Source organism: Carlito syrichta, unplaced genomic scaffold, assembly GCF_000164805.1.
Source record: "Carlito syrichta isolate Samal-C Ts95f unplaced genomic scaffold, Tarsius_syrichta-2.0.1 Scaffold304601, whole genome shotgun sequence".
NCBI classification, from domain to species: Eukaryota; Metazoa; Chordata; class Mammalia; order Primates; family Tarsiidae; genus Carlito; species Carlito syrichta.
Genome location: NW_007248697.1, coordinates 1,076,416 through 1,094,012, shown reverse-complemented (window position 1 = coordinate 1,094,012; position 17,597 = coordinate 1,076,416). Strand labels below are relative to the sequence as shown.

The window sequence follows — 17,597 nt, the reverse complement described above, 5'->3', positions numbered from 1 at the left end:
TCTGTTGGGGACGGAAGGGTATTTCATATTCCGAATGATGAACCCGGGGCTGACAAGTTCACCACTTAATCAGAAGAACCCAGCAAATTAATAGGTAATTCTGATGGAATAACAAAGCCTTTCTTGGGTGGAACATTCATTATCACCCTGCTGTAAGGGAAAGGTGACAATGTGGTTTGGTCCAGGAAGGAGGAGTGAGCGAGCTATTTTCAGGGTCACTGGATTTCTCTCTCTGCTTCCCTCTGCTTTTTTTCCCCCTCTTTCCCAGAACAACACAGAAGAGAATGTGGTTGTTCCCTGTGAGTGGTGGATGAGCCGGTAAGCTTTGTGAGCAAGGGTCTGTGTATTATAGGAAAGGATTACCATATGCCTGGCTCCTTTGTCTACGCCATGAAGCTGCCCTCTGTGATGGCTGTGAAGGAGCAGTTGGGATCCGCAATATTTCGGAAGTGCTTGCGGTATCTGATGCTCCCTTAAGAGCCATCCTCCCTGCCCCACTTCCTCCTTAGCCAGCCCTAGGGATGCTGCATCCTGCTGTTTCATTTTTACAGCTACCTACCACATACTGGACACATGGGCACAGCTAGAAGTTGGGCCAGCTCCCTGGGCTGTTCTGGCCTCATTGAGCCTGACTTCAAGCTGTATTGTGTTCATTCCGCCTGCCCGTGGTTCCCTAAGTCTGTGTTTGCTTGCGTTGACTGTTCTGACTGGGAATGCCTTCTTCCTTCTTTTGGCTGATTCCTGATTGTCCCTGGGCCTTCTCTCAGGGTCGCTTTCTCCAGGAAGCCTCCTCTGATGGTCTGTGGCAATTTAATGAGCTTCCAAAGTGATCCCAAAGTGCCCCATCCTGCACGTGGCCCTGCCACAATGCCAATCACCACTGGATGACCACTCTTTGTTTAACACGTAGGCCTGTGAGCATGGGAGAGGCGGTGGTTGGGGTTCTTATCCTGGGGCACCAGGGTCCTGCAGAGGGGCAGACACATTATAGAAAGCTGCTGGAGGAGGGAGTAGGTGACTCACCCTGGACATCAGATGGTGGGGAGGGAGCTAGGTGCGGAGGAGTGGGGTGGGGGTAATCCCCAGACCGAAATTCCCTTCAGCAGGGCAGACTCAGAGTATGCCCTCCCTGGGGATGGGGAACAGATCCTCTGAAATGCCCTGCCCCCTGCTCCCAACAGGAACACAGAGATGGTGCCATTGATAGCATCTTATTTTTATTCCTCCTATCGTAGGGGGACTTTGCTCCTGCACAAATGATGTGGAAGACACCCAAAGCCACACTAAATCCCTGTCAAGGTGTGTTCTGTTTGTGTTCCCACATAGCATCTCCTGAGACTGGTTTTAAGAAACACACTTTGAGAAACATTGATAATTCCCTTCTTAAACTTTCCGAATGATACCATGGCAACCCAGGTCTCATCAGCTTTTATTTTCTCCTTCCTCTTTCTCTCCCTCCCTCCCCTCTCCCTCTTTTTCTTTCTTTTCCTCCTTCTAGGGGTTTTCTCAGGGTGACATCTGAATCGTTGTAATAGAGCGGGCCACACATGTATTTGCATGTGACTGATGGCTGGCTCGCAGGCAGCCTGCACGGTCTACACATGCTGGGAGCCAGTCTCGGGCTGGTAGGATGCTGTGCCCCTGACGAACTCGTGTTCGGCCATCTGTGAGTGATAAATCAGCCACCCCACTCCGTGCACATCCAGGGTGAAAGATTTCTCACTAAATTGAGATTCTTAAAAACAGGAACTGTGTCTTGTTTATCTTGGCCTCATCACGCATCCCTTGTAGAAGGTCCTTGCTAATGCTTGTTGGATTAATGGACATAGCGCAATCTGAGTGTTTGAAAAGAGGTAAAACCTCATGCTAATTACAGATGGCAGAGAAAACTCTGGGAGGCCTCCTACCTCAGAGTCGAGGAGTCAAGCCAAGAGTACGGCGGGGTGCATGTACCATCGACAGGCAGATGGTAAACACACATCCTGGAGTTAGAGGCTTGAAGTTGCCTTCCATGCAAGGTCTTGCTAGATGCCTGTGCCTATGTCATCTGAACCGTGGACTAAGGGTCTCAGAATACATGGCAGACCTTCCAGCTTGAGGTATATTTTCTTTAAAGTCTTCTGATGCATAGTGAAAATACACATGCACCCGTTCTCCCTTTCCTTTCTAAGCCCCAATGAAGAGCCTTCCATGTCACTGGCACTCACTCAAGAAACATTTGAATGAATGATTTGCAAGTGCAGGCAAGCTGGCCGGGACATCTGTCACGGTGGTGACGGCCAGAGTGGATTTGGCCAGCCCAGCTGGTTGGGTGTGTCTCCCTCATCATCCCCTGGTGCTCCTTTTGGAGCTGGGGGGAGCAGGCTACCTTCTAAGAAAGAGCAAAGTCTGTCTTCATTTTCAGAGGCGTTATCAGAACGTTTCCAGATGCGGCTGTACTTGTTTCTTGTTACCCAGTTATCTGCATGTTCACGGCCACTGTCTCTGTGCAGAACGAGCACCACCTTCCCCGCTACCTGTCCAAAGGGCCCAGGGTCTTGGAGGGGCTGTCCTTCTCAACTCCCATATGTGGCCGTTTTATCATCTTCAGTCTCAGACTTGTGCTTGAGGTTTCCATGTCAAGGCCCAGGTTTTCGATGGCAGGTTTTTGGCGGAGCTGCCAACCTCGTAAAACAAGGTAATGGTTTTCAGGAAACAATCACGTTAGCTGTTGTCTCACAGCGGTTGCCAGAGAGTCCAGAAAAGACCGGCGACTTCACGACAGTAGAGCAAAGGGGAAAACAGCAGCTGTAGCAGCAGCCTGTGGATGGCAGGGAAGGTGACTGCTAATTTTACAAGCTCTTAGAGATACTCTGGCACCTTCATAAGACACCAGGGGACCTGCAGTCATTCTTGCTGGCTGACTTTTCAATCTCCTGGCTTCGAAAAGCTCAATAGGAAAGAACTTTATTCCATGGTACAATTTTGCAATTTTCTCTAAGGTCAATATTGTACGTGGAGTGCCTAACAGGACATGACTATAAAAATGGCAGCTAATGACAGGTTAGTGGATAAAACAGCACTCTTCTCTGGAGGGCTTGTGCACATAAGTTGAAAGATAAAAAAAGGGCTGAGCGGTATTTAATTTCTCTGTGTTTATCCAAGTCACTGGCCCAGGCAGGAAGGTAATATATGGAAAGGGACATTTTTGGAATAGTTGTTTTTGAATTATGTTCGCGAAATATACACTGGGCTGTGAAGAACGTGTGGGAAAGCTACACTCTGACCGCATGACTAATTTTTAAAGCCTTGCGTAGAGAGAATTCCCCCCAAGAACACAGCTGGGTTGTTCCTTCGTGGACTGAATGTGTCAATTGTGAATTGAACTGAAATGAAATTTTATTCCATTACAGCAAAGTGCACCGAGGAGGGGACCTTGCAAACAGGGTGTTATATAGTAGTTCATACACCAAGTACTATTATTTTATTAACTTTAAGAACATGTTTTACATAAAAACAGGCAACATCAAAAAAGCTCAGTTGATAAATGAACATAATAATATATCACAAATGATTTCATTCCACATTAACCTACATTTATTAGCTTAAACTGAAGGATTAGGGGACAAAATTGGATCTCATTCCACCTTTAATCATGGATACAAATCGTTCAAAAGTTATTTCATTAGGATTCTGAAAATCAAAGATTAACCTATGCCATCTGATCCATGCAGCAAGTGATAAATTCAGTATTTTCAAAGGAAACATTGAATTTTTTTTCTCTCACCAAATTGAAACCTTTCAGAAACTTGTTTTAAATGCATCAGGTTCCTAGCCCACCTTTTTAGTATGCATGAGCAAAATACTATTTAATTTCACACTCAACTAATCCTTTAATAATTCTCTTTCAGCTAGAATGAAAAAGGCTATTATTAATTTTCTAATAAAATTTTTATAAAAGTTATCGAGGCTATGACTATAACCTTGGACCAGTTTCAATTTCTTTTTATTTTTTCTGAGAATACACAAAAGATTAATGTCAATGGCAAGTGAGAAATTGTCCCTAGAGAACTATTCAAGGACTTTTTCTTGCCACATTTGATTGGATTGGAATGAATTGACATTATAGCATCTCTATCATTACTTCCAAAATTCAACTTTCTTAGGAATAACAGTGAAGCTTTAGAACTATGACTTACTTAAAATTAATTAAAGTATATCACAGACAAAAATATACAATTTTACATTAAAGCAACATTAAGGGTCTCAATTTAGTTGACCAAAAATGAATGTTGAGGAAATTTACAGGTATGATTTAATTTTACAGATTGCTCTTCCTTCTGGAGGGTTTAGGGGGTAGGGGGTGAAACTCTCATTTGTCTCCATGGGCAAGGTATTGTAAACCTCATGATCAAAACACCTGTCAGCTAGAAGCTTGCTCACTGAAAAATGAAAACCCTCAGCCTCAGTATTGAAGCTGAACCATCACAAAACAAACGCTCTAACCAGAGGCATGCGAAGTTTCTCCATTGAATTTCCTGCCTCCCACCAGTTGACGACACTTACTGTCACTGCATGAATGGTTGCATATTTGAGATGATTAAAAAATAAAAGACTAGCTTAAATGCACCTCCTTCTCCAGGATGTAATTACATACAATCCAAAGATTCTTTCTGATGGTCCCAGAGACCCCATTTATTACTGTTTTATGTATAAGCACCATTGAGCCAATCTTTAGAGCACATTTGCAATTATCAGATGTTTAGCGTGTCCTCAAGTTTCATGGATTTATTCCTTTATGCAAAAAAAAAAGAAGTGTATAACTTTCTGCTCTTCTCATTATATCTGATTTAACACAAATGTTAATTTTGGAAGTGCTTCTAATCACTTGTTTTCCTCAACAGACTAGAATGACTTATTAATGATGATTTAATAAGAACATCTATCTCTCCAAAAGAAGTCCCTATCTGACCCTCCAAACTGTATGCAAAGTGAGAGTCCGTTTGGGAGTACTTTCTCCAAAATCCCGATGGAAATGGCAGATGACACATGGGAAAGACGGACTTATGAACGGACCACTTCAAGTTTGTTTTTTAAAATCTTTGGACACACACAAAAGTATCATGTAGCAGCTTAAAAATTAATGACTTACAGATTATAGAAAAGATATGTTATCTACAATATGTGTCAGATGCACCCATTAAATTAGAAAAACACACAAACCTGCATCCAAATGAATAATTCTGTTAGGTCTACCATCTTGGATATTGATGCTTTCCAAAATTCTAAAATCACAATTAAGGAGAGGTCAAATCAGATTTTTTGTTGTTGTTGTTCTTTTCTCGAGAGTGTGTGGGGGAAGAGTTGAGAAGAGAAGGAGAGAACCTTCACTCCGGTACAGGCCCTGTGTAGCCAATGTCAGCCTAGGGCACATTTTTATGGTCAAATTAAAAACCTTTGAGAATAGGAGTTTATCATGGAAATGCTGACAGATCCTTACCCGGAGAAGGGCTAGGGGCGACACAGTAATATTAAGAAAGCTCTCCCTCCGCACAATCGAGCTACAACGAGGGATAGAGTTGTCTAGTGGACGCCTTTGGCCAGTAAACAACTGTGATTTAATGTGCTCGTGACTTGGTCACACGGTAGCTCCATGACCCTCTAAGCCAATTTTTCTTTCCTTTTGTTTTCCACTGAAATGTGCCTCAAAGGGTAAAAGATTGCCATTTTAGCCTTCATTCATGGATAGATTGCTTTCTTTCAACAATATCTGACGGGCCTGTTAACCACCACCCATGGGGGTGCTGAACAGGTTGCAGGAAGGTCTCATTGAATACAAAACACCAAGTGTTTCCAGCAGTTTATTCACATATTTTTTCTCTGCTTATTTTTAATATGCACCACGTGTAAGTTAGATGAGGGCTACGGTGAAAACATCTTCAATGACTGAAATCTTACTTTTCCTTCTAACCATCTGGAACAAACCACATATTCATTGATCATGACGAATAAAATGATTTCTGCTACAATGTCAAGAAAAATCGTGTCCGTTGATATGAACACATATCTACAGAGATGATTTACACGATGCAAATAATGGAGGAGTTCTTCCTTAACTAGTCTACTATCAAACTGAAAAAGATGAATCTTAAAGTTCCCTTGAAAATACCGTATGGTCAGTCATGTGTTGGTAAAGGAAAGACTGTCCCCAACACCAGGCCACCACCATTAGAGCTATATTAAATACTCGAGGAAAAAAATATGAAAACACTTGTGGTGATGATTAAATTGATAATTACAGAGCTACACGGCAATCATGGTACATATTTGTTCTATGATTAGTGAAATAAAAAATAAGATCAATTTGGTTATAGAAATTCCTTAAAGAACACCACCACTTGATTATTTCAAACTTGAACTATCCCAAGAATGTCGAGAAAAAAAATTAGAAAGTACTGGCTAAAAGCAAAGCAATCTGGATATACCAATGTCATCAGCATGCCTTGTGCTTGCCTGTTAACCCTCTGACTACAACTCTGACATTCAGGATCTTGGTAGCTTAATGTTGGAAACATGGCATTCCAACTGATTCCTCGATATTTCTACTTGACCGGTCACATTCCACTGTTTATTCAGCCTAGATCACTGGAAATCTACAGGGATGCGCTGGGATTCCCATGCTGAATGGGCCCTGCATTCTTCTGAGCTGCTCTGCGGTGTGCTGAGAAAGACTTCCCAGCTTCACAGGGTGGTCCAGAGTCCCCTTAGACATCGATGGGAAAAGGCCTGAGTCGTGCACTGTGAGTTCAGTACACTAGATGCAAAAGCAATACATTTAATACCCAAAGGAAAAAACAGGAATTCAGAGGAAGGAAAATGACCGCCTACTGCAGGTGGGTCTCTGCCCATGGGATTCTTCACGCATTTAGAGCTGAGGCCAAGCTGGAGAGCTATCTCGTAGCTTTGGAATTGTGCTTTGCTTTACAGTTCTAGAGAAAGCAGTACTTTTTGACTGGTTCAGTGTCCTTTACCACTATGGAATCCACCTACATACCCACCCATGCCCTTCCCAGTGTTCTGTGCCCCGATCCCCTGCTCCCCTTAAAAAACAACTCAACTAATTTACTGAATTATGCTACTTGGGGATTTTGTGTGTTATCACTTCAGGATGCTCTAAAAGGGAGAAAAAAAAATTCTCCATAAAAGATAAACTGTTTACATGTCAGGACAACACAGACCACAGAGATAAATCTACATGTGGAAGAGCCAAACATTTGAGAGGCTTTGTTGTAAAGGTAAGAACACATTGTGATTTTAAAAATCTGTTATTAACGTAGACCATAGTTTAAGGGTTGAAGGGTAAAAAAGCAGCAATTGAAGAATCATGTGCACTTGAAAATTTAAAAACTGACTATATAGAAATAAAGGTCATTCGGAAATTTCAAGACTCTCAGATAGCAAAGTATTTTCAGACCAGAGGGACTGAGGACCGTTCAGCCATCAAGATGCAAATTTCATGAGACATCATTCCTTGGCTAGCTCCTGGGTCCCAGAGCTGAGCAAATCTTAGGAGCACAGGTAAGTTGGGCCCCTGCCTCTAAGACGCCCTGGGATGGTCCTCTCTGAGTACTGTAGTCACGTACAGAAGCCAGGCCCCATTCTGAAATGTGGTACATTCCAGAAGAAACTCAGGCCTGAAGACACTGGGAGAGGGAGATAGATTTGGTAACAGGAGTGCAAATATAGGTCTCAGCCAGGACTTGTCCTAAAGAAAAAAAAAAAAGACTCCTTGGAAAGCTAAAAACGGTGGTATACAGCAATCATCTTAGGGAACAAAACTTCCTCAGGGGTATCATTAAAGTCTTTAATCTTGTTCTTCCTGGGAGACTAGCTAGGTAACCTACACGTGCACATGGAATTGTGTTGCCAGTGGTCTATTCCCTCACAGCCCACTGGTAGAACATTCTGCACTGTGTGTTCATGTGCTTTCTCTTTAGTCCCCTTGCGAAGTATTTTCCTCGGTTCCCTAGCGTCCCAGCTCTCCTATGCATAAATTCACACTGTATATGGATTGTACACTGATGACCACAGTGCGTGAAGAAGTTGGTGAGAAAAAGTCTGGGATCTTGCTTCCTCTTTCTGTTGGAAATTCCAGCCCTGTAGAGCACCGGACAATGTATTGCTCTTTTCTACCAGTTGTTTGCTTTTCTGTAGATGTCTGACACTGAGCAGACAGACCCTCACTCCTCAAGCACAAGACAAGCCTTGGTGACTCCCTGAGGGTCTATGCTGGCACTAGCAGCAGCTGATGTGAAAGCAGCATTTCTGGGGCATCATTGGTACATCTTTATATGGAGACTATTTGTAGGGGACACCACCTATTTCTTGAGTCAAGCTGTTTGCCACAAACCCAATTCCCTCCACCTGGGATTCAGGACTCACTGCGCTGAGAGTCACATCTCTAACGAAAAAAAAAATTCTCTTTCTTAATAGGATTGTGAAAAGAAAGAGGTGTGTGTTTGCTGAAGTTATAAGCCTGCTACATTCTAAACCCACAGGAATGGGCAAGCAAAGTATCGTTCTAGATGTCTTTCTTGCCTGGACATTTCAGCAGCTAATGACACCCCTTGATCTGCAGCAAAATCAAGAAACATGCAGACACATCCAAAGGCCTGAAAAAGTCTCCAACGGGTTCTCAATACAATTCTATGCACTCAGAGGGTTAACATGTGCTATATTACATACTGAAGATCCTAGCTTGACTGATGAAAACATTCGTTGCTTCTATGTTTAAAAAAATTGCAAATTAGCCTTAACCCTTTGAGGACTCTATTAGCAGCAAATCACCATCTTCACGAACACCACGTGTTATCTCATTGGGTAGAGGGAAATCGCTACAGAGATACCTGAAAACACGCTTTCCATTCTGTCATTCAAGCATTGAGCGCTAGATAGATCAGATGAAACTGCTTTACATACATTTTGGGGGGAAAACATCTCAGAGTCTCAAAGGGTTAAGCTAGGACTTTGAGTAAAAGGGTCTTATTAAAACGGCGAGTTGGGGGAGCGAACAGTCTCGGAAGAGCTTGGGGAATAGTCTTCCGATTCCGAGTTGAGTTCCGGGGGAGTGGGCTGTGCCTTGGACCTGCTCCTCACATCCTGGTTGCGTCTTCGTCGGAAAACCTGCCTCTCCTTATCAAGAGCGGTGGTCTAGCAGGGGCATAAAATGAGAAAGAGGACAATTAGGCCGAGGTACGTGGCAGCACAAACTCATTCTAGAACTTTCCAAAGTCAGAAAAATAGGCTAAGTTCACCCGTCCATCACGGCTCACTTTTGTTGCCAACGATCACCATTCTTGGGGGGAGCTCTCTGTCCCTCTCAAACCCAGATCTTTAGGGAACCTGGTCATGACATCAGCAGGCACAGGCAGGATGGATGATGTCCTCTCTCCAGCCCTACCCAAACTTCTGCTGGCTCCACATCTGTCTACCTCTGGTGGGTCCTAGCGAGCCAGAGACCCCCTTGGTATGTAGGTGCGTGGGTCCTATGTTTGTGTGTGACATGCAGGAATGCCTTTTGTGCCACGTCGAGTGACATGCAGCTCAGGGTAGCTGCATAATAATGATAAAAGGCGATGAAATTGTCAGATGTGGAAACAGAGCCACAAGCTCATCCTGACTTGAGCATCTCCTCACTCTAAATGATCTTATTATCTGTTGATGAGGGAGTGGGTTGAATCTCTGGGAAGGATTGGTTTAATTGCAATGAAACCAATGCCTGAAATTGAACTCTGCTTTGAATGCAATTAAACCAAACAGAAACCTTCCTGTGGATTTCACTTTGCAAAGTTCATTTTCATCATAGTATGTGGTAATTTATGAAACTGAGATTCAATGCCATAGGTACTCCTGGTCTCTATGCCTCATTTTCTTACAAGGACCTCAGATGATCCCCTGGATGTGCTGTCTACCCATAGCTCAAGAAGCTATTATGACATCTGAATGGGAAACAGCATGACTTCATCACCGATTTAACAGGCATGGGGAGGAATGGGGTCATTACAGAGAAGCCTTACATGGAAAGCAGAAGAGACGGTACAAGGGCTGAAGAAAAATAGAGAATACATCTAAAAGTTGAAGGAGTCTTTGTTTGAAAATCCCTCTTTAAATGGATGTAGTCTGGAGGTTATTCTGCTTTTAAGAGATTGCTTTTTCTCTACAGGGATATATGCCACCATTTTTCCTCTTCAAAATTTAGTTAGCGTCTTCAAAGAACAGAGATAAATTTATAGCCAGCCTGGCTCTCAGAACAAAGTGAAAATTAAGCCCCCCATACAATTACAGTACAGCATTAAATTAGATCTAGAATAGGCCAATCAAAGTTCCAAGATGAAGTAATAAAGAGAAAGAGGCCGTGAGTAGAACAAGTATCGTAAATGGCTTCGTTAGGCTGAACTGCTCAACTTTAAAAACTATCCACACACCGAGTAACAGTGTTAAAACCAATAAGCTTCAATACTTCACTTCTTGTTTCATTAAATTGTTAATACAATGATTCAATAACTGGTTTGTTGAAATGTCTCCTTTGATTCTTCAACTTGTTGGATTTTTAAGGACCCCTCTATAGTTCCTGGTCTTATACCCATTGATTTTATATTTTCAGGATCGTAAACCCAAATTCCTAACTTTATTTAAAACATTGTAAAGTTACAACACATGGTATTTGGCTTTCAAAGCAAACTGAAAATGTTCTGTTTGTGTGGAGCTGAATGTTTGTAAAAAAACAGACATCTATTCAGACTGCCTTCCATAAAAAGCATTCTGTAGTTAATCCAAGAGTAACATAAACTTTCCTCTTGGTCATAAAATAATCTTTCCATTTCTACCTTCTTGAGAAAGAAGAAAGTCACTGGCCTTGAACTGAGTTCTGATGGGTGAACAGAGGGAGTCAGATGTGGAAAGAAAAGCACACGTGCTTGTGGTCAGGGATTCTGTGTCCTGCTCTGTCCATTGCTGGCTGTGTGAACCATTCACTCAGGTCTCTCTGTTACATAAGGGGTGGGAAAAATTCCTTCCCACTCTTACAGAGCTACTGCGCACAAAAATGGAAGTGCAAAATGCTTTCTAAACAGCCAAGATGCCCAGAATTGTACGGTGTTCTTTTCTTCTTTATAATTGGATATAAGATATTGTTTTACATTTAAGAAACTATAGGTGAGAGGAAAGCAATTCAAACAAAGCCCACGTCAGAACTTAACCCAGCGTCCTCTCTCCTCTGTTTCTTACTTTCATGGGCACCATCTTGATCCCTACCTTGTTACCCCATAATCTAGTCAATTACTCCAAGTCACACACTTGGCTGCCACCACTAAAATACACCATTCCTTCACGAATACCACAATCCAGTTTATGCAGAAACTGGTGTCACTTAATGCTGAGCCCATACTTGGATGGTCCCTTTATCCTCATCATCACCTTCATTTCTGCCAGTCCTTATAACAGTCATGTCCTCTTCCTCACTTGTCCTTCTGCCTAGAGAGCCCTTCCCCTGCCTCTGTGGAAGAGGGCAGTTCTGGCCACTCCTGCTGATTTTCCTAGTTAATAGCTTTTTAAATGTTCACCTTGGTAGAAGAGCCCTGGGGCTCAAATGCTCCTGAACCTTCAGGTGATGGTTCCTCAGTATTCTCCTAACACTTATTCTTAGAAACATATCATGGTCATGAACACGTGTCATGGAACAAGGGCTTGGTAGTTGTCTTTACTGGATTTACAGACTCTTAGAGTTGAAAGAGATATTTTTTTTGAGTTGGGCTCTCACTGTCACCTAAGCTGGAATGCAGTACCATGATCACAACTCACTGTAGCCTCAACCTCCTGTGCTCAGGTGAGCCTTCCACTCAGCCTCCCAGGTAGAGGGGTGCTTTCAGGCATGCACCACCAAACCCAGCAAATTTTTTTGATTTCTTGTAGAAGCGAGGTCTCACTATGTTGCCTGGGCTAGTCTTGAACTTTTGGCCTCAAGCAATCCTCCCACCTTGGCCTCCCAAAGTGCTAGGATCACAGGGGTAAGACATTGTACCCAGCCGAGTTGAAAGTGAATTTATAATGCATTTTTGTCCAATACACTGTCTTTACAGGGAGAGAAGCTGAAGTTCAGGCCTATGGTGAGACTTGCCCATACTGCATGGCTAACAAGGAACAGAGCTCAATTCTCCTGTACAAGGCCCAAGTAGTTTCTTTTTATTGACTCTGAAGTCTACTGAGACAGAGTGAGTTGGAGTCACTGCACTCCAGTAGCTCACCCCTCTCTGTTCCTTCCCAGAGTGAGCTGGGAGAAGATAACGGTCACAGATAGCACCAAAGGCCAAAAAATGAAGGCTTTCCAACACTGACGGTCAGAGAGACTTCGCTCATGAACAAAGAACAGGATCAACTGTGTGTCGAATCCCATCATAAATTTAGGGGCTTGTCAACTTCTAGGAAGATCTGAGTCTGACGACAGGTAAGATGCAGTTTTGTACCCACCCATGTCCTTGTAATAGTCTCAAAGACTGCAACACTGAGGACTCCCAACTGACTTGCTCTCAGAGATGCTCCAGAAGGCATCACTGTCCATAGGTCTCTCCTCCCTAGGTCCCTGCTCATGCTGCTTCTAGAAGCTATTCAGGGACTTCTTCCTTCCCTGTTCCTATCATCCACTGTGCACCCTGCCTATACCATGATTGGCTCTCATTAGCTCTTTTCCGTGCCATACTGCAGACACTTTGGAGGGCCAAGATCAAGTCTGGGACAGCTTTTCTGTGTTTCCCCACAGTTCACAGCACACGATGGATACTCTACAAACTTTGTGGCTTTTGAAATATGGGAAAGTACAACAGAGGTCGCCTATTTCTCTCTGGGGCACCCAACCCCCGGTCCATCCTGCACACAGCTGACAGGTCAATTTCCACAAAGTACGATTTATTTACAACTCCTCATAAAGCTCGATTCCTTGTCCTAGCCTTTGCAATGTACTTACAATAAAAACTTCCAGTGTCTAGTTCCTGTTATTACTCAGCATGACCTTGACATCAGTACACTCATTGTCTTGCTCTATTGGGCACTTGATTTTCTAGCATAGCATCTGCCTGTGGTTAGCAGTCATACCTTAATTTCCCTCTGGACACCACCCTACTCCCATACTCTGTGACTCTACTGAAGGTGACCCTATCCCCATCTCTAGGAGTGGGGTGGGTGTGGGCTTATGTCCTAGAAGTAAGCCTGAACTTATTGCATTTCCCAATAACCATGCATGGTTCAGGATGGGAATCCCACCCTGCCAACAGGACACAATTAGGTTCACATTTACAATGAATCCCGATTTTGAGAGGCTGGCAAGTCTGGAGCTGCTTCTCCTATCATGGGACCATGTGAAGTCCAAGACTAAAGCCAATGCAGGGAGGCAAGGTTGAAGGATGGAAAGAAACCAGGTCTTGGTGGAGTGCTGAAGCCAGACCCAACCTGTGGACCCTTCATTGTTATGCGAAATAATGAATTTCTGCTTTGCCTAAGCTAGTTTGGCTTGGGTTTTCTTCATGTGTCACAAAAACAGTCCTAACTGAATGTGCTTTAATCATTCTTGTTTCTATATCTGAGCTCAAGGTGTTCACCAACTTGAAATAACCTCTCGTTTCTGCTCACTCAAATATATTTATTCTCCAAGACTTGATCAACTTTAACCTCCCATATCACACTTTTTCTTTCTAAACTTCTCAGGAAAGAACTATCTTAGCTGGGCACGGTGGCTCACGCCTGTAATCCCAGCACTTCGGGAGTCAGAGACGAAAGGACTGCCTGAACTCAGGGGACTGAGACCAGCCTGAGAAAATGGCAAGACTTCATCTCTACAATAAATAAAAAATTAGCCAGGCGTGGTGGTGCATGCCTATGGTTCCAGCTACTTGGAAGGCTGAGGTGGAAGGATCTCCTGAGCCCAGCAGGTCAAGGCTGCAGTGGCCTTGAGCATGCCACTGCACTCCAGACTGAGCAACAGAGTGAGACTCCAACACACACAAAAAGCTATTTTGACCAAACTTTGGGCTCTTAATTACACATTGACATTCTATTATCTCTTTTTTTGCTTGTTCTCAAATACCATGTAAACACTTCTCCACTAGAATTTGAGATGTCTCTGCATTTTCCAAAATGCTTAACCGACTGTGGCACACATATTAGGCATGTATGAGTTATTTCTTAATTAATATAGAATTATTTTAGAGGATTCTATACTTTCTGTGTAATAACAATAACAAATATAGAATCCAAAGCAACTCTTTAACACAAAAGAGCAAGAAGTGAAAAATATTGAGTCAATATTTAAGAATACAATTTATGTTTCAAATATGATTAAATTCTTATGTCAGATAAAGTTAAAATTCTCTTATGCGCATGCATTCACCCATTTGACAGACATTTATTGGGGCCCAATTTCTTATCACACTGTCACATATGATATGTTTAGAATTTTAACTGTGGTTACAAAATTAACTTGGTAATGTGCAGTTCATTATTTCCAACTGAATTTTGTAGTTCAAGACAGATGAATCCAGTAAGGAAACAGATCTATATGCCATTATATAATTTTTACAAAGGTACTGCCATCAAGATATGTAATCTGATAATCCCTTTCCTTCTCCAAAAAAGAGCACTCGAAACATAATGTGTCCTCTGCATCACAAATTTAAATTCTAGCCCTTTCAGCCATTCCTGAAAGGCAGCTATGCTCTTTGTTTGTTTGGCTTCTCGAGTCAACTTGTGTTTTTTGTTTGTTTGTTTTTTTTTGGCTAGCTTCATTCTTTATCAATCACAGAAAGTTCCCAGACATCAAGCAAGTAGAGTCTCTCTCTTTCTTAATGCCTATCTTTGTACCTGACATTCTCAGGTACAGGCTTAATGCTCCATGAACACTTAAGGATCCCTAACAGATTTATAATTTTATGAGTTATTTTGTCCATGGCTTGTAGCTTTGTGGGAACCTACATGAATGACCTGCAGTAGAATTCCCAAGTGTTTCCTCAGTAAGTTGTCACTTCGTTAAGAGCCCTAAAGGGGTCTGAAGAGTGAGTTATCACATTTTGGGGTTAATGATCACAAGTTAGAGGTGAGCAAGAAACCTCTGGAGATTCCGGAGTTGCCCAGTGGTAGCCAAAGGTGAAGATCTAACTCTGAATACGTACACAACAGTGACAGCTGTACTGTGCACTGCTGGGTGAGAGCTGAGTGATGGTGGCCAGGGGGTGGCTGGTCAAGGGAACACATGGTTGATTACATAAAATGATACAGACAAACAGACTAATAGGAGCCTGTCCTGCCCAGAAGAAACACTGCATGTTCTTCCCTCAAATGGTCAGCCCTTAGCTATCACAAAGCCCTCAGCAGTTGCAAGATCAAGTGTAAAAACAGAGGGATGGTCAAGTAATGCTGGTTAGCTCAGTCACTCAGGTGACTGCCCACGTGGTCAGTGGAAATCTTAGAGAAATTAATCCCCATGGTGTTTTGGTGCCTGCTACATCCCCAGGCATACATAAATAAATGACAGGGCTTGCCTAAGATTGGGAGATTTATTCCAACAATGAATGGACTATGGACTATGGCATCCTCTGTTACAATGAGATGACGCTATCCTCTGCATGTGCTCAGATATTCTAAATCCTTCTTTCTGATATAATATGTGGAAATCAGCATAAATACATATACCTATGGAATGCCCAAGGAAAAACACAGTATGAAGGCGGAAGGTCAGGAATACATCAAGACTATGAACTGGAGTGTTCGCTTTGATTTTGCTGGTTCCCACAGGTCTAATGCTTGTCTTGTCTGTTAGCTTTAGCCTAATCCCCATGGAAGCAGCAGTCGGGGGGAATCAGGAGAATTAGCTTTTTGCCCCAGCTCAGCTAATTATATGACCTTGGACATGTTTCCTAACCACACCAAGCCCTGATTTCCAGGTCCACAGACTGAAGGGAGGTGACTGTGCCTGACCCCTAGGGAAACTTACACCTATGAAATTCTATGAATATGCTTAATATCACCATCAATCCACTTAATGGGTTATGCTTTTCTCTTGGCAAACAATAGGTCTCACCGTGTATTTCTGTTCTGTGACACACGCAAGAAACGCAAGGGATGGACCTCATTTTAGTTGGGAGACAATGTTTTCTGTCATGGCAGTAATTATTGGATTTAAGTAACTGCATTTTTCAGACGCTTGTGACTGCTTTTCCTTTTCTGCTTTTGTTAATTTATTGCTAGCCATCACAAACAGTCTTCGTTTCATTAATAAAAGAATATTATTGTGCATTTCGCCTTTTAGCCCATCCATTATTCATACTACCTAGGAGACTGAACCGGGAATGCAGCTGTTGGGGCATTAATCTCAAGAACCCTCTCTTTTGCTTACCCTCACTCTGTAGGGACTACATTATGATTTGCTCGCCATGCTGGAAATGATTTGCTTGCTAGTAAAATTAAACTGACAAATCGATGGACTATCTACCCTTATTATTTTATTGGACTTGCTGTCATGCTTACTGTGGTTCTGTTTGGTTTTACTTTCATATCCTGTTGGGACCTCGCCAGAAACTGCACAGTCTCTGGAGACATGGTTTTCCCTGAAAATAAAGATGACCGTCCACATGGCAAAAGGAACCAGCGCTGTGGTTCGTGTCTGAATTCCCAGCACTTTGGGAGGCTGAGGTGGGAGGACAGCTTGAGGCCAGGAGTTGGAGTCCAGCCTGGGCAACAAAGCAAGACCCCCATCTCTACAAAAAAAAATAGAAAAATGGGCTGGGTGTGGTGGCATGAGCCTGGACATCCAGCAACTTGGGAGGCTGAAGCAGAAGGACTGCTTGAACCTGGGAGTTCGAGGTTGTGGTGAGCCATGATCATGTCACTGTACTCCAGCCTGGGTGACCTAGTGAAACACTGTCTCAAAAACAACAGCAGCAAAATAAATGGCAAAAGGAGGCTGTCGTGGGATGCAAGTGAGTAGCCCTCCAAGCTGCTTTCTAGGGTGATGATCTTAATTAAATATTATTCCCTGTTTTCCCAGGAATGCTGACTATATGCTTCTTCTGTTGACCTGGTTTTTTTTTTTTTTTTTTCTGAGTTGGAGTCTCACTCCTTCACCCAGGCTGGAGTGCAGTGGCACGCTCAGGGCCACCGCAGCCTCAACCCGCTGGGCTCCGGCGATCCTTCCGCCTCAGCCTTCCTGACTTATGTGCTTCGTAAGCACTAAATCTTCCGGAACTACCGGTGCACGCTACCATGCCTGGCTATTTTTTATTTTATTGAAGAGACGAGGTCTCACCAAGTTGCCCGGGCTGGTCTCGAACCCGCGGATGCAGGCAATTCACTCTCTTCGGCCTCCCAAAGTGCTGGGATGACAGGCTGAGCCACCAAGCCCAGCCTCCCTGGTTCTTAACAGTCTCAAATGGATCCAGCTCAGCAATGGGTTTCCAATGGCCTTCTATCAGAGAGTCAAAATGACACCCAGTTAGTGGGTTCAGGCTTCAGCTCAGGCTTCAAAAGGATAAAATTCAAGGGCTTCCTCTACCCGACAGCCCTGATTTTCTTAAAGC

General features: G+C 43.2%; 1 protein-coding gene across 5 annotated transcripts in view; it reads right to left on the bottom strand.

Moving 5' to 3' along the window:
• Positions 1-3,436: 3,436 nt before the first annotated feature.
• DCLK1 (doublecortin like kinase 1) overlaps positions 3,437-17,597 on the bottom strand; it is a 373,078-nt gene continuing 358,917 nt past the window's right edge. For all 5 annotated transcript variants that reach the window (XM_021713540.1, XM_008060373.2, XM_008060372.2 and 2 more), the window contains one exon: positions 3,437-9,189. In XM_021713540.1, coding sequence (XP_021569215.1) covers positions 9,025-9,189 — 165 coding nt within the window. In that variant the 3' untranslated portion in view covers positions 3,437-9,024. The remainder of the gene's footprint in view (positions 9,190-17,597) is intronic.